Genomic DNA, 21,168 nt, shown 5'->3' with positions numbered 1-21,168 from the left:
TTGCGCTACTAAAAACCTATGAAATTCAGTGAAAAAACTTTGTCAAAGGAACGTTATGGTTCCAAGTAAAACCGAAAAACCCTTGAAATTCGCCAGTTATGGTAAGCTAAGCAACCATAACTCACGCCACCACCGTGCACTGCTAAGACTAACACCCAGGACATCAAAGATGACATCACAAATGTAATTGATGACATCACTAATGACATCACATGTCTGGCTCACTCTTTTTTCTTTTGCTGACATATCTAGGACACATGGTTTTCTTCAGTAACAGTCAGAAACTAAACATTTTATTTTATTTGTAGACGTATCCTTCAAGTAGGTTCTTACAGTAATTCTGTTAGAGTCCAGTCACATCATATGAAACATATACATACGGGAAGACACAAGCTTGAAAGACAGCAATCCTTTTTGTGCATAAAGATAATCAATAGACTTATGAGCACTTTCTGTTAGTTCTGTTGTTTTTTTTTATGGATGTACTTTCCCTGTGGGTCCAATCACATCAAGTGATACATATACATAGGGTGAATAGCAGCTTTGAAACAGAGCAATCATTTATTTGCATGAAAATAATCAGTTAAGTTATGAATTGTTTCTGCTACTACTTGTGCTTTTTTGCTAACTTCACTTTCCCTGTATATACCCATATTGGTATGTGTTCTTGTGTCTTTGGCCCTCATTACGACCCTGGCGGAAAGCGACTGACCGGAGCGCCACAGCGTAAATAGCGTTTCCGCCATTGCACGAAGGAGCAAAGTGCGGGCCATTCCGACCCATCGGGCACGAGCACCACGGCATGGCGGAAGTGCAAAGTCCGCGATGGCGGAAATGACCCCAAAACGGCCCACACCGCCGCCGTACGGCGCCCTAGGTGCAATACCGCCACCCCACTTAGCGGTCACCGCAGTGTGCGCCTACCGGAAAGTACGGTGGCCGGAAATATACGGAAACGGAAGTTAAAACATGGGGCCGGAACGGGAAACATCCCGGCGTACACCTATAAATACACTAAAACCACACAACCACTAAAATCACTACCCTGAAACACACCCCAACCCGTCAACCACCCTAGCGAAACCAAGAAAAATGGGAAAAGTAGCGAAGAAAGCGTGCGACCGCAAGCGGCAGGTCCACTTCTCCCGTGAGGAACTCACCGTGCTAACAGAGACCCTCCAGGAGAATGCTGCCGTCGTCTTCTGCACGCAAATGACCAGGACGGCACTTGCAAACAAGAAGGCCATATGGGCTCTGGTGGCACAGCGGGTAAGTGCGGTGGGGACCGCACCCCGCACCCCACAGCAATGCCGCAAGCGATGGGACGACCTGCGGATACGCGTCCGCAGCATACTCTCTGCCAACCGCAACATTGCCACAGCCACCGGGGGAGGTCCTGAATCACCCATCAAGTTGACCCCCTGGGAAGAAATCTGTGCCTCCACCATCGGAATGGAGAGCATAGAGGGAGTCGGAGGGATGGAGAAAGGAGTGCAGACATCCGAAGATTCAGGTAGGTGGGCCAGATAAAACAATGCCAAATCCACACAGTCCATCCATGTGAAGTACCATGCGTCCACATAGTGCAACAGAAACACATGTCCAGGAGAACGCCCACACACATCGGCCTGATAGCGCACGTTAAAACCCACAATAAATACATAAATAATTAAAAACCCCAAATACACGCACTACACGTGCAGCAGGCACACCCTAACTGCAGGCTGCCAAACAACTGCACCCTCACTCCACACACAAATCAAAGCACCTCCAAGGCCCCGACCCAAATCACCCTCAGGTACCACCCCAATGCATGTGATACAATGCCATTCCAATTCCCACAGACCCATCAATAACCCTCGCCCTCCTTTACTCCACCACAGGGTCCGATCCAAACGACGAGCTACAGGACACCCCTACAAGCACACCTGCAAAGAGGGCCAAGACCAACGGCCAGAGACCCTCCACCTCAGCTGCACGCATCAAGACACGGCAGCAGCACAAATCAGGTGGCAGCACAGAGGAGGGAACATCAACAGGCACCCCAGCAGCCAGCATGCCCACAACACCACCACCACAGGTCCCCCCAATGGATGCCACAGAAGGCACTGCCTCTGGTGGCAGCAGCACCATAGGTGACACCCCATTGATGGCAGCATGCTCGGACACAGAAAACGGGGATGCCAAAGTCAGATCCATCCATGACCTGTCCCAATCCCCCTGTCTGTCCCATCCCGTACAACATGAGGATACCACGCAGGGGCACCCACAAGACGACGACTGGCCATCCCCCACAAGCCCTGTGGCAAGGCAACATGAGGACAACAGCCCCTCAGTGACACCCCCGCAAATGGCCATGGCCCAGCAGAGGCAACAGTCCCTCGACCAGTTGATCGAACAACAGCAGCAACTGGCCACGCTCCTCAAGGACCATGCTGATGAATGTGGGGGCACTAAGGCAGACATAGAAACATCAACTGAGACACTTAGGGCACAAATCGAGAGTAGCACCGAGAGCCTGAGAGTCCAAATGGAGAGTAGCACCGAGAGCCTGAGAGTCCAAATGGAGAGTAGCACCGAGAGCCTCAGGGGGGAACTGCATGCGACGGCCAAGGACGTATGTGCCGAACTTGCCGCAGTGCGCCGTGTGCTCACTGAGCTCTCGCAAACCCTTAGGGACATGCATGGACGTGAGCAGGCAGACACATCATCCGTTGCAAGTTCCGTCCAGGGCAGCCCCCAACGTAGATCTGGAAGGAACCTGCGCTCCACAGGCAGGGGTGCCCCTGATACCCGCAGAGGGGGCATGCAATAGCGACAGCCCACTGACAATGAGCATCTTTGGACACTGGTGTTCGGGGGGGAGGTAGGAGGGTGGAGGGGGTGTGTTGGGCTCACTTGGGTGGCGGGTCGATAGGGTGTTCAACATGACATCACATATGCCATTAAAAGTGCACGATCAACCAATGAGATGTGTGGACATTGATCTTTGTGTACTAGGCCATCATAGGCGTACAGTCCATGTTGTGCATGTCCCAGACACACGCAGTGCCACGAGTCCCGTGTCCATGTATCAGCCACCAGGCGTGAGTGCTAGAAGCATACATCAATGAGATGCTGACGAATGTCACGGGCCTCCGGTGCCTCGCAGACTCCATGAGGTGCTGCCACATCCCCACCCTCATCATGACCATCTTCAGGTGCTTGCAGTTCTGCGTCAGGGGGCATGGGCACATTTCTACGTACGCACATGTTGTGGAGCATGACACATGCCATCACCATCTTTGCAACCTTCTCATGGCGGTACAGGAGTGCCCCGCCAGACCTGCTGAGGCAGCGGAAACGAGTCTTCAGTAGGCCGAATGCCTGTTCTATGACTACACGGGTACGTGAGTGGGCATGGTTGTAGTCCTCCTCATGCTGGTCCCGTGGGTTCCCGACTGGTGTGAGGAGCCATCTCTTCAGTGGATATCCAGCATCACCTGTATGTGGACGAGAAACGTATGATGTGGAATGCCATTGATACGTACGCACACCCCCCCCCCCTTCCTGCCAGGTCATTGCCAATTCACATACCCCACATCATCATGCATGAAATGAGACTCACCGAGTAGCCAGGATCTGTTCCCTGCGTGTCGCTCCATGTAGCGTGGTATTGTAGAGTTCCTCAAGACCATAGAATCATGGGTTGATCCAGGGAATCGGGCACAACAATGTGTAATGATCCTGTTGGAGTCACACACCATTTGTACATTCAGGGAATGAAATTGTTTTCGGTTGCGGTACTGGGCCTCCATGGCATGTGGGACGACCAATTCCACATGGGTGTAGTCGATGGCACCAATGCAACCCGGTATGCCGGCAAGTGCATGGAATCCCACTTTCGTGTTTGTAATTTCCTGCTCCGAGCGTGGTAGGGAGATGTAGTCGTCTGCGTGCTGCAGGAGGGCATCGAGCACTTGCAATAGTGTCCGTGAGAACAGTGGCTGAGATATGCCATGCAACTGTCCGACTGTGTGCTGGTAGGTGCCTGTGGCCAGGAAGTGGAGTACAGACACCACCTTCAGTAGGGGTGGGATGGCGGTTGGGCTATCTATCATGCTGACAAGGTCAGCCTGTGTCATGTCCACAATGGCGGCTATGGTGTCCCGGTCCAGACCGTAGAGGGTGTGGATCTGCTCATCAGTGAGGTTGAACGGATGTGCTCGGAGGCGTGGTATTGCGGGCTGCCTGCGTGGTGGTAGTGGCTGTGCTGGTGGGCCTTGCTGGCCCTGCCTTGGCCTCCTCCTCCTCCTGCGTCTCCTCCGTGCGGCTGGTTGTAGTTGGTGTTCGTCTTCTTCTTGGAGTTGGAGCACTTGCAGTGCTATCAGGTCCCCCAGGGCCAACATCGCGAGTCCTGCCGGTAGCATTTCGGTGTGGTTGTGGGAGGAGACTGGCTGTGCAATTTATGTGTTTTCAGGCTGTATGGCCTCCACCTGTGGTGATTCATTCCACCTGTGCAAACTGCTCTCCCCTTTGGCCGAGCACGTCACGCGCACAACGCTGCAATTCGGGGAATGGTATCTTGCTATTGCTATCATGTATCTGTACCCGATGGCCGTGTAAAATTGGATTGATATGTTCATTCTGCTGTGGTCCCATTGTTTCCCATACTATCTGTGCAGTCGCGAACAGACTTGTGAAGGGTCAGTGGAACGTAGTACTCGAGTAACGGTGGGCCCTCATGCATCACTGTACCGAGTTGCAACGACGGGCGGGGCGTCCCATTCGTGGGTGAAGGCAGTTGCCATTTTCACACACAGCCGCACTCGATGGAATAATTAGTGATTTCAAACGGCCACAGATGCCTTTCCGACGTGATGTTGCAAATGAGGAATTCGAAGGGCGGCGCTTTCGGTTTCCAGCTAGCGGCGAGGAGATGCCCACAGGTCTGACTGCAAATATAACGTTCTATTGTTCAATGTCCTTGAGACAGGGCCCATGGCGAGGGAGCAATGATTGATATGAATAGTTTGGGATGCGCAATAGCTACGTGGGCGATGAGGCCGGCCGTTCCCAAATACATGTTACTTCACAACACTGGAATTACGGGCTGGGGCACTGTGGATTTTGCAGGCTGCATAACGCACAGACTCAATGGATGTTTCTAAAGTTATGTGAGTAATTGTTCAGGCGTTTTGATCCCGGGATGAGGGAATGATGAATGGATGCATGGGCAGGTGATTTGATACAGAGTTTGCCATGTACAGGGCTTCTTGGGATCTATCCGCCTCCCCTACGCTATGTGATGCAGGGCTGCCATAGTGGGACCATCGTCTATCTGGCCTTGTTGAGCCCTCCCTGTCTCGAGGCGCACTCAGACACTTGTGTCCATGCACGTTAACATTCCCATCTGATGGATTCTGTTTTGACAGACGCATGCACAGGTACACTCGTTTGTGATGGTGTTTGCACCTCGATATAGATGTTTATGAGTCGCAAGTGGTTTTGGGGTGGTGATGATCCTTTTGAGTGGGCTAGCATGCATATGGCTGTGGATTTCGTGTGATCATTGAAGTGAGTTGTTCGAATGTAGTTCTGATGGCCATTCTGTTCTTTTTCTTTTCTTTTGGTTGACAGGTATCTCCTCCCCTTTTGCCACTGCCATCTGTATGCCACTCCTGCAGATGGATTTTACTCCCGACACCTGCTGCTTCGTGTTAATCAGTGGAGCAGCATTACGATCTTATGGGACGATCGCCAATGGCCCACATGCCCTTACGCAGTACTGGTGGCTCGGAGCAACATTTCGGCCTTTCAGCTGGACTAGTGCCTCCCCATTGGGACGGCCCTGCGGTTCTGTGCGCTTCCATGTTGCCTTTTCGTACGTGAATGTGGCTCTGTGTACCATGGGGGAACAGGGCGACACACAAGTAGTGGCTGGTCATTTCTTGCGGATGCAGCCCACAATGGTGATTAGTGTTTTGGAGTTCATGGCCTGATGGCTGTATGGGCTTGGTGACTTTGATGTGCATAAATTTCTATTCTGATTTGGCCCGTGTAGCGTTTTTCTTTGCAAGTGGTGTGGCATATGCCTATTTGGGGGGCGATGTATTGTGAGGAGATCTGCATTGGGTTCCAGCTTCGGGGTTTAGTTGCGTGGTACTGTACTGGGCGCGTTTGCCTACTAAGCCCGTGAGGTCAGGGATGGGGGCTGCCTATATGACAGTTTGAATGTTGTCATGCTCTGGGGCGGGGGATTGGGTTTTGTGTAACAGATGCCGGTCAGCCAGGTGGACTGGTGGAATGATGTGATTATCGGAATATTGCTGGTCACAGGTGCCTGTGTTTGCGTGCGTTTCTTGGTGGGGGACTGTGGTCATGTCCATTGGGATTGCTTCTGTATTCGTGCCATCTGTGCCCTGCAGCTCCCATTGGCCCCTCTTGTGTTTATTTTGTTCGTTGGCATGCATGGGTGACTTGTACATTTCAATGGTTGCATTGTCACTTCATTGCACCTACGGGGGGTTGTACTTTGTGGGCAGGGAGCGGTGTACAGGCACTCAGTGGGGCCGTTTATGGTTGATTCGCGATGCCGTACTTCTCGCCATGGCGGAATGGTACATTACGCCATGCCTGATGGCGTTAGGTACATGTCCGCTAGGGTCGGAATTGGCGTACCGTTGCACCATGGTGGTGTTTGCGGTTTGGCATGGCGCGCGCGCGCGTGCTTGGTGCAGTTAGCGTTGGCGTTCACTACGGTGTCGCTAATGGCTTCGTACTTTGCGGTGACGGGTCATAGTCGCACCGAGCGCTATTCGATGGCGGTATTGCATTTCCGCCATCGTTTTTCGATTTCCGCAAGGGTCGTAATGAGGGCCTTTGTGTTTTGTCTATAGTAATGTTTTATTAGCTACGTATTACATATTTCACAGTACACAAAAATCTATTAAGAAAACAATTATCATTTCATTATTCAACATATTAACATTACGAATATTATACCTTCATCTTGTAACCTGCACACCATGTTATGTTTCTGTATCAGTAGCTTAGTATACTAGATAGAACCCCATAATAGAATGCTATTTATATCAATTCATCGTTCAATGCACTAATTAGGGTATGATATTTATTGCAATGATCCTTGACACTTGTTTCGCAACATTATAATAAGAATCCCTTGTACACATATTTCATGAAAAGTACATACACATGTGATGTCATCAGTGATGTCATCAATGACATTTGTGATGTCATCTTTGATGTCCTGGGTGTTAGTCTTAGCAGTGCACGGTGGTGGCGCGAGTTATGGTTGCTTAGCTTACCATAACTGGCGAATTTCAAGGGTTTTTCGGTTTTACTTGGAACCATAACGTTCCTTTGACAAAGTTTTTTCACTGAATTTCATAGGTTTTTAGTAGCGCAACTTTACCATAACGTCCCTTTTACAAAGTTTTTTCACTGAATATATATATATATATATATATATATATATATATATATATATATATATATATATATATTCACAGAAAAGACGTTGTTAAAAGGACATTATGGTTAAGTTGCACTAATAAAGACCTATGAAATTCAGTGAGAAAACATTGTTAAAGGAACATTATGGTTACAAGTAAAACCAAACCCCCCCAGAAATGCACCAGTTATGGTAAGCTAAGCAACCATACTCGCAACACCACCATGCACTGCTAAGACTAACACCCAAGACATCAAAGATGACATCACAAATGTAGAAAAAATGGACACTTAAAAATATACCTGCGTTGGCAATTGGCCGTATTTTCTGAAAGAGCCTTGACCCAAGCATCTAGGGTGCCACCTCCCACCTTGATCAAGCTGCAACAGGTTTGGCACATCATGATAAAATTAGAAAAATAGGCTGCAGGCAGAATGGACGGAGGTTGGGTGTTAGTTGGTGGAAAATAGCTGGTAATTGTATTGAAAGTCTGTGGCGCAAATGATAAATACTGCTGTACTAATCCTGCTCCATGAGCTTTGACCTTATGTTTCACATGAGCCTTCCTATATGATTCATCAACTTCATCCCAATAAACATCGACATGATGTTGAATTAACGTGGATGTCCCCAAGCTTTGCGATGCTTGTGTGATGGTCCCCTCCACAAAACCTTACCACAGAAATTGCACATGACCTCCTCGATCTCCTTTTTGCTGTGTTAGTGCTTTACAAGAAATATTACCAACTATCAACAATGTTTTTTTGTGCACATTGATTCTTCCATGACGGTAAAGCTGAAGCCACACACACCACTTCATCATCACTGCTGGTTGTAGTTATTTTGAAATGCAGGATAGTAGAGGAAAAAATTAAACTTTAAAAATACACAATACAAAAGGACAACAAAATAACAAGCTACAATAACACAAAATTCCAAACTTCAAAGCACAAGACAAATGACAAATGCATAGGAAGAAGAAAGGTAAAAAAGGAATGGATAAATCAAGGTACTGCTTTTAAAAGTTCATGATGGTTTACAAAGAAGTTCACCCACCAAGAGACAAAAGCAGGTTCAATTTATTATTTTATTTTTTTATTGCTCCCTTGTTAGGTACTTATACAAGAAGCAAATACTGTTTCAAAGTGCCCACAGGGCACAGAGAAGCGACAGGGATAATAGACAATGTAATTAAAACAACGTTAATTAATTAAATACATACAAAAAAATGATGCAGTGGGGAGGGGAAGACAAACCTATAATGCCTTGTGAGTTTTCAGAATATGCAAGCGCAGAGTGGAGAGGGGTGTGGGATAGGTGCTGCGATGTTAATGGAGAGCAGCAGGTGAAGTGCTATGAAGTGCTATGATGTGTAAGTGCAATCACGTCTTTGTGGCCAAATTATTGACCAATCACCCAAAACAACAAGAAGACGCACCTGCAGGTGGCTGTAGCTGGGTTGAGTGAATGCCCAATCAATTTGAAAGCTGTGTTAATGCGGCTTCGCGCCATCACACCTGTTTTCCACAGCCAATCGGATCAAAGGCTGCGCTCCCCCGCTTAACGGTATAAACAAATGGCTCAATCACACTCTGCAGTAAATTGACGCAGCCCCACACATGCCATACGACAAAGTCCATGCATGTGAAATTACCCAGTGGGAAATCAAGCTTTATCAATGCGGCTACCTCTCTCTGCACCTGTAGCACCAGCCAATCACATCACATGCTGTGGTTGCCTGTCTACACCTGACTCAACAAACGGACTAATCATACATTGCCATGAATTGATGCGGCTACGCCCATGCCATATGACAAAATCTGCGTGTGTGAAATCACCCATTGGGACGTAAAGCTTCTTAAATGCAGTTACGCATCTTCTTGGCTGATGCACCAGCCAATAATGTCACATGCCGCGGCTGCAGGTCTACATATTATTCCTATACGTGTCAACAAATGGTCCAATCATACTTTACAGTGTATTGACGCGGCTGTGCCCACGCCGTATTATGAAAATCATGCATGCAAAAGTGACCAATCAGACTGTGCAGCAGTGCATAGTCACGAATAATCACCCCATCCACAAAAAAAGTTTATATTGATCAATGCTACTAGTGTTTGTTAATGAAAGCTTTACCAAGTAACTACAAGAACTGTTGGTGCTTTACAAACTTTAATTCTGCATGTTTATATTCACAAAGAATATGAAACAAATATTTTAAAACTTCGGTTCAAACAATATTAAGTAAGCATTCTTTAAACACTTTGGCACTCTAGCTTGGTGTGTGACTATAGAGTCATTACAAACAAGCCAATCTACTTCTGTACGCACTCATGTTGTTAAATGTCCGCACTCAATGGATGCCCTCTCATGAAAAGTAAATGCACACGTCTTAAAAGATGTCTTACTAATAGAAATTTGACTATTTACCAAATGAATTACTGACGTGTTAATTTTCCTACCATCGACACTGTATCTTTGAAACATTATCATACTTATTGAAAATTAGATTTCACAGTGTACATTGTAAATTACAACCACAGTCACTGCATCGAATGTCATGGAATGCTTTATTTGGAAGATCAGAAAATGTTACAATTTTCTGATCAGGGATAGAAATATATAAACATCTTTCAGAAATATCCTGAGTAGTGTAATCTTTGTTACATTGTGGACACATATGATTGCACTGGTAACTAATTCCTGCATATTTATATACATTAACAGTTTCTTGCAGTAATAAATCAAAGATAGTCATTAAAAATGATTGACTATCTTCCGGTGTACTTTGGGAAAATTGCTGATTTCCACTTGCAACGCTACTACATTTTGGATTGACATTGCCGAATGTGTACTTTGTGGTTTTCCATTTACAGATATTTTAAGAAATGAATGTTCCACACAAAGCTGCTTGTCTGCTGCGGAAGCTATTTCTTGCATCAGTGGTGTCATTTGAAAAAACATACACAAAGCTGCATTAGAAAAGCATTCAACTCCTGTTTCATTACTAAATCTGCAATGAGAGTATGTCATAGTTAAACAACTCTCCAACTCTGGTAGATTCTGTTGTTCTTTAGTCTGATTTTATTTGAAAGTAGTTTCACTGACTCCTTGTGGTTTCCTGGCTAAGTGCTTTGTAGGTATAGGTATAAGGTTCAGGTGAGGAGCATACAGTACACGTAACCTATAACATTCCTAAATTTAAGAAATGTCAGCTGTCACTTTTCTTTCATCAAAGTTTGTTAAAAATAAAACTTCAATATTTTTCACACGTGACAGAACTACATATCACATTCCTTCCTTAAACCCTCTATGACCGATGTCAATAAGTGCTTCTCTTCTAAAGTCAGCCCTCGTGATTTATGAATAGCTTTTGCTCTCTTATACAACTTTAATGGCATAACATGGCCACCTATAACATCACACACTTTCTGAAAGTAGCATTGTAAAGTTAAACGTGTTACACTTTGCATGTGTTCATATCAAACCAACACAAGAAATCTTTCTTTCCTGAAGAGTCAACATGACATCAGATGGACTGCAATCTGTATGAAACATGTTAGAAATCAGTCTTCCGTTTAAGACTGCTTCCACATTCTCCTCAAGAACACCTATACAAATCTAATTATGAATTTCTGCATACTCTAAGTCTGCAGATTACCTCATATTAATGGTAAATTCCTGGAATTGAAAACAATTCCAAAGGTTCAAATTACCAATATTTCCTATCATTTTTTGGCTATGACTATGCTTAGATTGCAGCATTTTGCAAACTGGTTGACCTTTCACAGGAGTTAATTGTAACAAGTCTCGAAAAACAAGTACATGTTTACCTCTAAACAAAATGTAGTCAGTCTTCAAAACCTCTTGCATTCACAAGTGAATGAAAACTAGCATCATGTTAGACACCATGCTTACTTCATCTGCAATCAAGGTATTTCATTTTCTATTAACTTTTCCTACTTCGTGTGCTGCCCTTGATACAAGTTTTCCATGTTCTAGTTTGTTGTCATGCTCCACTTGTTGCATCAACAGTCGATGTAAAGTAACACCTCCTACATTGACTGCTGCTAAACCTGTTGGAACAGTTACAATACATGACAAAGAGCAATCATAAGATCATCATTTCCACTTCCTGTAAGTGTTTTATCTACATGCACATAGGGCCTCATTACGAGGCTGGCGGTAGCCGTGCCTGTAGTACAGGCACAGCTGCCGCCGGTATCCCTTTTTTTCTGGCACCCGTGAATGGGCAATTACCGGCTCATGCAGAGTTTGGTAGACCCAGTAATTGCCCATTCGCAGGTGCCGGTAATAAGGGACTCCCCATCCCCATTCGGCCCCATAGGGCTCAATGGCAATGGGGAGGGTGGTAGCACCGGTACCGTTAATAACGGTACCGGTGCTACCATCATGTTCTGCTCACGGGTGCCGGTACGGCCACTAGGTCAGACCTGGTGGCTGCAAGGGCACCCACAAGCAGAATTCCTAGTATAGCGGTACGGTAGCAACGGTGCCGGAAGCGATACCGGCGCCATTGTTGCCTTACTGCCATACTTTTAATGAGGCCCATAATCTTTTAAATCTTCATATTTATCATTTGCAGTGTAGAAACTAAACTTTCTACAGTTCCAGTCAAAAGTGTTTGATTTAAAGGTGCAAGAGACATACTTGGTCTAACTAGACAATATATCATTGTAGTATAATGTGCAGCAAGCATGATGAAACTGACTGTTATATCTAGTTTTATCAAGACAAACTAGAGAGCAGTGGCGGCTGCTATGATAGGGCGGCCGGGCGCCGCCCCCCCCAAAAAAAGAGAGAAGCTAAAAGAGATTCAGTCAGAGAACTTCTCTGATTGAATCTCTTTTAGCTTTAGTGCTGCTGCATTTCCTTTGCCAACAGCGTGGGGGCGCTGTGGCAAGGAAATAGGCCTGCCCGGCATTCACAGTGGGACCGCGGGGCGCGTCCCAATTTAGTAATTTTTTTTCTATAGTAGAGGCGTGGAGCTCGTAGCTCCACGCACTCTACGTAGCCCCTTTAATTAGAAGCCTGGCGGGGCGCTTCAGGGGTGGCCCCGCCAGTATGAAATGTGCGCAAACAGCGCAGTTCCCCTCCCCTGCCATCGATACAGTAATGTCATTGGCTGACAAACAGCCAATGAGATTACTGTATCTATGCAGGGTGTGTGCGTGCGCGCGCCTGCGCGCCTTCACACCCTGTTTGTTGACTTCAGTTCTTTCTTTCCAGCCATCAACAACACAAGTGTGCTGCTGCCCCACCCAGTGACCAGGCGCCGCTGCGGACCGGTAAGTACCCTTTCTTCTCTGGGCCCGGGGACGGGAGTGTTACTTACATTATTACACTCCCCTCCCCGAGCCCAAACTATGTGGTCCACCACACGGCCAGGGCCAGGGCCCAACCCCACACTGAACGATGTGTAGGCCAGGGCCTACACGTTGTTCAGTGTTGCAGTGCCGAGCTGACTGCCGTCAGCTTGGGGCGAGACAGTACTAGAAGCGGGCCGCCCGCTACACAAGGCTCGCCCCAAGTTGACGGCAGTCAGCTCGGCGGGGGCCGCCTGCGGCCTGGGCCTAGCCTACTTTTGTTTACCCCTGGTCCGTGCGTGGCCCAAGGGCCTTGCCTTGGGCCACGCCGGATCGGGACGCAAGGCCCAGGGCAGGCAGGCGTGCACTGCTGCTGCACTGCAGTGCTGCAGCTGCCCATACAGCGGCCCGCGACCACTCCGCATCTGCTATTGTGCCGTTTTATATTTTCGGCATTTTTCAACAAAAAATGCCGAAAATATAAAACGGCACAAGTCACCCGGGAGAGCCCTGGCAGGGAGAGGCTCTGCCAGGGCTCTCCCTGCTGGTGACTTGTGCCGTTTTATATTTTCGGCATTTTTTGTTGAAAAATGCCGAAAATATAAAACGGCACAATAGCAGATGCGGAGTGGTCGCGGGCCGCTGTATGGGCAGCTGCAGCAGTGCAGCAGCAGTGCACGCCTGCCTGCCCTGGCCCTTGCGTCCCGATCCGGCGTGGCCCAAGGCAAGGCCCTTGGGCCACGCACGGACCAGGTAAACGAAATCGAAAAATGCCGAAAATAAAACGGCACAATTAGCAGATGCGCCGGGGCCCGGAGTGGTTGCGGCTGAGTTGCACTCATGTATTGCAAACGATGCATACACATTGTACAATCAGCCATGCGTAGCGTGCACACACCCAGCAGCCACACTGACTGCATAGCCTTGCTCGTACCTCAGTGTGGCTGGGTGTGTGCACGCTACGCATGGCTGATTGTACAATGTGTGTGTGCATCGTTTGCAATACATGAGTGCAACTCAGCCGCGAGTCCGCGACCACTCCGGGCCCCGGCGCATGGTCCATCAGACATGCCTATCTGGCTGATGGAGTGACGAACGAGCGTGCGCACTCTGGAGGGTATACATAACCTATGTATACCCTCCAGAGTGCGCACGCTCGCTCGTCACTCCATCAGCCATGATCAGTCATGCTCTTCACACACGCAGCCTCGCTGATTGCACCCCTTCATAATCAGTACCATCAGCGGTGCTTATTTGAAAAATAAGGATGAAATTAACTTGGCAGTACTTTAAGCCTGCATACAGTTGCACTCATACCTGCCTAACCTCTGAGTTTAGCCCGCAGACTCAGGGTTTTCACGCTCTTCTCTGGGAAGAGTGTGGAGTCTCTGTTTTATCACACCAGTGACCAGGCTCAGAATTGCTGCGGCTAAGGGATTCAGATGGGCTGGCGCAGTCAACATTGAAGCGGCTATGGCGGCACTTGCCGCACCTGCACCCCTAAAAAAGGGTGTTTTTAAAATTGTCAATCATTTTCTAAAGGGTTACCTGTATTTGTTCCTGCCAGGGAAGCGCTGATCAAGGGCGTGATAAAATGTTAGATGTCTCAGCAGGACTATCCAGGCTGCGGGCATTTTCCCCTCATTCTGTTTCTTTTAAGTAACCCACTTGGCACTTCTTATTAAAGGCATTAGCAGAAAAGTGAATGGGAATGGTCAATTTCTCTGTGAAGCCACAGCTCATTGGGATGGGCTGCTTAGCATTTAAAAGCCCCATAATCTGCATCTATGCTAAAGTAAATACCAGACTAACAATCCATACTAGTTTGTGCCTTGTCTGCATGGTTGACATGAAAACAATGTTTTTACCCTTTATGAGGCATTGCATATTTTTTTTTCGTCCTGCATAACAAGATGCATGCCAGTGTGAAATGACAGAACTGCATTCTGGGACCCGTAGTAGTCTTGTAGTTATAACAGGGAAACTAGGGTATATTCCCAGAATCAACTTAAAGAGGCTGGAAGGCCGTCTCTGAATGGAATGGTGTCTGGGCGCAAATTTCAAAATGATGTTTGGAGGTCCCTTTCCCTTCAGCTGAGAAGACCTGCCTGCACATGTGAGCAAAAATGCCTCTATCTGGAATAGTGCAAGGTTTTCCAGGTGCAAAAGGTCCCTGTCGAAATGGTAAATGAGTTTTTTTGAGGGTGGTTTCATTTGATGCAGTTTTCTACGCAGTTTATCCTTTTGACACTTTGGCAGAGCCTCGTGTGACTGGGCGGAGTCTTGTGTGGATATGGGCATACAGCTCACTCAGGGATTTTTTTTCTAAAAGTAGGCAGGCCTGGCTGCACTGCACGTCGTCTGCTGTGGGACTCCTCTCCTAGGAGGTGTACCCTGGCTTAGCCACCAGTGCTATCCTAGGCAGCCACTGGACACCTGGCCTGGGTAGAAAGGGCTGAACTCAAGCCTCAGGAGACCCCAGCACCTCAGATCAGCCTGGTTTGCCCCTGGGATGTATTTTTGGGATGGGGAAGGGTTGTCGTGCTACCATCTCCCCTCATTCAGTCCTCTTTTACAAACGATAGTGAGACTCCACTTGGCTGGAGCCTCAACTTGTAGAGTGAGAAGTGCGCAATACAATTTAACGCATGGATGGTCTGGCAGTGGCTGGCACACTCATAAACTGGTAGACACAGTGACCGTATTACAGAATCGGGCACGCCGAGTCAGGCATGTATCTTTAAGTGCTTGAGAAATTGACCTGTTTCGGATATGATTTCATTTATATCAATTATTTAAAACATGTCACTTGTTTCTTTGTCAGTCATGTATATATTCCATTATCGCAACACTTGTTTTTACTCTTCTGAGTGCGTATAACTAACACCCAAAAAAAGTATATGGCAAGTAGTACTATTCAAAACAATACTGCCTACTGTTTGTTTGCTTTATTCATGAACAACACAGAACAGGGAAACCTGGTAAGCACTATGAGAACTGGGTAAATTAATTAGCACAATCAACACTCTTCCCTAAAGGAAAACAGGCGCGCTATAAATAAAATATCATATCATGCCTCTGTCCTTCCCTGGAATTGGCCATTACCATTTTAAAGTGCTAGCAAATAGCTTACATGACCTCGCATGGGGTATTCTGGTCGCAGCACCAGTCATTATCCGTGTGATGTCATCTGTGTGTTCATTCCATAATCACTAAAGATGTTATGTTTAAAAACGAAAGACCCCCGAAAAACGGTCTTACTAGAAGCTTGCTGGTGTCTTGTGCTCATTAGCTTGGCGCACGGCAGCCTGACTGTTGCAAGGCTTCCTCGTGCAGCCATTAGCTGCGCAGCGCATGGCAGTGAACTTGCACAGCCATTTCATTAAAAACAGCCCGCGGGTGTATGTTTAATAGATTTAGCCTGTTCGGAAACCATCTGAAGGGTTTATATCTCATGATGGCACGGCACACTATTAATCATTAAAGTTCTCAAGCCTTTTAAAATCCCAACAAGTCCTCAGGCGGAAGCCCGGGTGGGAGCCGCAGTGAGGAGCTGCGGTAGCATCAAAAGCAGGGACGGCGTCAGGGCATTTCAAACCTTTCAAATGAAAGGGGCCTTGAGCCTCAGAGGGGCCCTGAGCAACTGCCCCCATGTTGGCAGTCTGCAGTCTTCACAAATAGCAACATATTCTTTTCATTCCTGGGTTTAAATGTGCATGTGTAATTAACTGTCAGCCTGTGCTTCTTCTTCTTGCTGTTTACCCACCTTCCCCTTTGACCTCGGCTCACTGCCTTGTGTTGTGCTTGCTTGATCTGTCTACCTTCATCCCTTCATTCCTTGTTGTGGCCAGGCACAGCTGTAGCACAGCTACACTTGCCAGGCACAGTGCCACTTGCCAGACACAGCTGTAGCAGAATTAACTACCCGTTGTTCTAGAAGCAGAAACATGGTGCAAGTTCCTGGACATCATGATCTAATAGCAGTGCCTGGCAGAAGCTTGCACCGTATGCACAAGGCCAAAATATTGGCTTTGTCAATGCTTGTGTTGAACAGGATCTCAGTGGCTTTGCCAATGCTGTTTTTAACAGGACTTCAGCGAAGGACACGCAGAGTGCTTATAAATCGGGTGCCTGAAGGGCTGCAGCAAATTAATTTTGTAATGTGAGCTCCGCAAAGCACACTTTTAAAGCCCCAGAACGAAAACATTACAAAAATGTATATATTGCAGCGTTATACAACTGATGACTGGCACATGGTGGTAGTTGCTGGTACTTTCTTTACACATTGTACTAATGATTATTCTGGTGCAGTTTCAATGTTACAAGCAGTTAACTCTCTCTCCTTCATGTGTGAAAACCATTTTAATACTGCTCTAAGCCTATGTTGCCCTTTCTCAGATCAGTCTCTCGCTTTCTCTTTACAGACCATCAGCAACACCTTACATGAACAAATCCAACCAGTCCAGGGCAATTGTGCAACTAAAAACATCAGACTTCAACCTCCACAGTGCACCTTCCGGGATTTGGATTTCCCATAGCCTGCGAAGGAGTTCATTGCAGTGACCATTCTCCAGAACGAGGTGAGCTAGCATGAGTCTTTTGTAGGGTTTGGTGCTCAGGGCACTCTAACTCTGTTTGTGTTCATCTGTAGTAAAGAAGGCACACAGCTATCTTGGTTAAAAAAAATGTGAAAAGAAGCCCATGTTTGTGGGGATCAATGAGGTGGGGGAAAATCTGATGAACAGTACAGACTACAGAATGGCATCTATGACTAGCTGAGAGGGTGGCATGTGAAAATCGAAAGTCATACATATAATGCAAAAAGGCCTGCTTATGGTTCAACGGAAGCAAACCTGTCCATTTGGAAACTGTTTTTCGAAGGATAGGATTGGGTGGTGGTTCCCACTTACCTCATGATGTCCTGGTATCATCCAGTTGAATGGTATACAGTAATTTGTTTTACTGCTGTAAAATCCCACAGTCTTTCAAACATCAGAATACCTTCTTTCTAATCTTCACCGTTGCTCCCACAGTGCTTGGGAGGGGTTGGGGTTGTGTCATGCAGTCAGAAAAATCTCCCTACATTCTAAACAATGTTTTTTTTAGAACAGTATTAACAGAACAAACTTGCCTCATTTCTTCCATAAGTACTCATTTGCCAAACAAGCTGCAATATGTACTGTGTGGCTGGTGTCACATTTGCTAATGGGCATGTGTGTTAACGCATGCATAGATAACATCAGCAATTATACTCAACTGTACTGGTCGATGATAAGTACAGCAGAGTTGTGTATAATTGCAGACGCTATCTGTGTCTAGTACCGACTAATTATACTTATGTGTTATTGAAGAGCATACCTAACAATGACTACATGATCCCATCTACATATACATGTACATAATCATTTTGCTTATTAACAGGTGTCACTGTTGCTGAAAATGAATTCAGTGGACCAATTACTCTCAAAACCATTTTCCGGACTCGCACACAGTGAAAAACTGGAGGTGAAAAGACTAGGGCCTGATCGGCCAGATGTAAAAATTGAACAGTCCGCAAAAGATAGGGGAAAGGCTTACACACGCACATTTTCCATGGTGTGGTATGAAAAGAAGACATGGCTCACTGGTAGCATTGCTAAGCGGTCTTTGTTCTGCTTCCCTTGCCTGCTGTTTGGAGGTGAAACGGCCTGGACAAAAACCGGAGTCACTGACTTAAAGCATTTGTCAGAAAAAACCAAGAGACATGAATCGTGCAAATCTCATATTGAGAATATATTACAGCTGCGCATGTTGGGAAGTGTGAACATTGCAACACAGTTGGATGATGCCTATCGCCGGAGCGTGATGAGGCATAATGAGGATGTGGATAAAAACCGATACATCTTGTCAAAGTTAATAGACTGTGTGCGTTTTTGTGGTGCGTTTGAATTGGCTTTACGTGGCCATGATGAAACTGAAGACTCTTTAAATCCTGGTGTGTTTAGAGGCCTGGTGGATTTTGTATCCAGCATAGACAGTGCAATGGAACTACACTTAAAAAATGCAACAGTATTCAAGGGCACTTCAAAAACAATTCAGAATGAACTGCTGGACTGCATGCTCACGGTCACCAGAGAGATCATTGTAGAGCAGTTAAAATGCACTGATTATGTGGCTATTCAGGCAGACGATACAACTGATATTTCCACTAAGACTCAGTCTGTGCTAGTCTATCGCTACATTGATGAACGATACAGAATTGTTGAAAGGTTTTATGGATTCTCTGATCTGAAAGACTCTAGTGCGCAGACCATTGCTACTGCCATAATGGAAAAATTGGACAAAGTATTCCCTGAAGATTGCCACAAAAAAAAAGTAATTGCGCAAACATATGATGGTGCGAGTGTAATGAGGGGGGTGTCTGGTGGAGTCCAAAAGAAAGTAGCTGAAGTGTATCCAAATGCACATTATGTACATTGCTATGCACACCAGCTTAACCTCATCATTGAACAGGCTGTTTCAAATATCTCACAAGCTCGAGTTTTCTTTTTGGATATCTCTGGCTTCTGTACATTTTTTTCTCGTTCTCCAAAAAGAACCGCAGTTCTAGATGAGGTTTCAGATTCCAGACTTCCAAAACCATCTCGCACTCGCTGGAGCTACCATATTCGGGTAGTGGAAGCCATATATCGGCACAGGGAAGCACTCCGTACATGCTTTGAGAAAATTATTGAAAGACGGACTGATTTTGAGGGGGTTACTGTGCATGAGGCCCAGGGATTCATTCGAACTCTGAAAGAGAAGGAGTTCCTTTTCTTCCTTTTTTTGTTCAATGACATAATGCCCCATGTCGACATTTTATATAACCAGCTTCAGAAGCGAGACATTGACTCTGTGTATGTGCAGAAAGCTACTGAAACTTTTATCAAGTGCATTGGCAGAGTACGTGAAAGCACTGACAATCTGGAAGCTAAATTTCCATCAGAGGCAACTTTTTCAGGTCGCAATGCAAATATGAACACTTTGAATCGTTTGGCTAAAGAAGTATGTGATATTATAGTTACACAAGCCCAAGAACGCTTTGCATTTACTAACCACTTGGAGGGGGCCAAATTGTTGCAGAGTGACCTATTTCAAACACATGGACAGTCTTTTCCCAATGAAGCACTGAATGCAACTGTCCAAGCATACCCCATGTTAAACAAGGAAAGACTGCGCACTGAGCTTTCAATTGTTTATGAGAGACCAGAATTCTGTAGTTCAAGTGGGGCAATTTCTTTATTAAAATTGTTCGTTGAAAACAATCTCGAAGAAGCATTTAGTGAGACAATGCAGTTATTAAAAATTCTGATTACTACACCCATGACAACAGCTGAGTCTGAGCGCTGTTTCTCCACCCTGAAGCGAATTAAAACATTCTTGAGAAACACAATGACTGAGGATCGTCTGAATGCTTTGGCCATGCTGTCCATGGAAAAACAACTAATTCAAGAGATCCCTGACTTCAATACACGGACTATTGATAAATTTGCCTCTCTGAAAAATAGACGTGCACAATTTGTGTACAAACTTTCAAAATGATTGACCAGTGAATGTTCTGTTACAAACGAGCTATTTGCAGTTATTTTGTGGGTTACCTTGAATTCTTTGTTTCAATGGCCTTATATATGTTAGGATTTTGTTTAAGGTTGCAGTGATCTATTTGACAGAACAGTGAGAAATGTGAAGTATGTTTTGATGTTATGGTTGTTGGTTGATAATAAAGCACTCAACATAGTAAACTATTTCTGTTGCATTTTTCTCCATGCAATATGTATGTGCCATTTCTGAGACCTGTGCATTCCACGTGTTGCAACTTTGAGCAACTGACGCAATGGCAACTCAGCGAGGCAGACAGCCATTAGAGGTAGGACAAATATGTCGCATTAATTAAGTGGTTAAAAACTAAAGTCATATTTTAGCTTAGTTTCCCCCTTTCAGAAAATGCCTCAAATCCCACCTTAGTAAGAGGATGAACGCATGTGAATGCCAGTAACAGCATGACAAACATGTTTCCATCATTACTGACTATATAATGAATTTATTTATGCATACACCATAGTACCAGCTATTCCCAGTACAAGCTGCTGTAAAATACACCATCACACTTGCACACGTAAGAATAGTGTACCACCATTAATATGTAAAACCGAATGCTTTTTTCATATTTCGGTGGGTTTTTTGGACAGTAAATTGCACATTTTGTAGGCCATTTTTCCAAAATTTTCGCGGGGGGAGAACCCCCCCGCACCCCCCTTGGGGGGGGTGGGCTCGCGCGCTGCGCGCGCTCGCGTCTATATTCGCCCTGGGAAATTTACGCCCCACCAGCTTTCAAACTCACCAGCCGCCACTGCTAGAGAGTGACCCAGA

At 46.1% G+C, this 21,168-nt stretch overlaps 1 protein-coding gene across 1 annotated transcript; it reads left to right on the top strand.

Annotated features, from left to right (window-relative positions):
- Positions 1–17,125: 17,125 nt before the first annotated feature.
- Positions 17,126–20,543, top strand: LOC138526784 (zinc finger MYM-type protein 1-like). Its single transcript, XM_069637472.1, has 2 exons — positions 17,126–17,360; positions 18,202–20,543. The coding sequence occupies exon 2, from the start codon at positions 18,220–18,222 to the stop codon at positions 20,338–20,340; it is 2,121 nt and encodes a 706-aa protein (XP_069493573.1). The 5' UTR covers positions 17,126–17,360; positions 18,202–18,219; the 3' UTR covers positions 20,341–20,543.
- The last annotated feature ends 625 nt before the right edge of the window (positions 20,544–21,168 follow it).

The sequence above is a fragment of the Ambystoma mexicanum genome, chromosome 14 (assembly GCF_040938575.1).
Source record: "Ambystoma mexicanum isolate Mex_15411 chromosome 14, UKY_AmexF1_1, whole genome shotgun sequence".
In the NCBI taxonomy this organism is placed as follows: domain Eukaryota; kingdom Metazoa; phylum Chordata; class Amphibia; order Caudata; family Ambystomatidae; genus Ambystoma; species Ambystoma mexicanum.
The sequence above is the reverse complement of the archived record's forward strand: the minus strand, read 5'-3'. Positions and strand labels throughout refer to the sequence as shown.

Coding starts and splice junctions, on each gene's coding strand:
- LOC138526784 (XM_069637472.1), top strand. CDS start 18,220: ATGAATTCAGTGGACCAATTACTCTCAAAACCATTTTCCGGACTCGCA.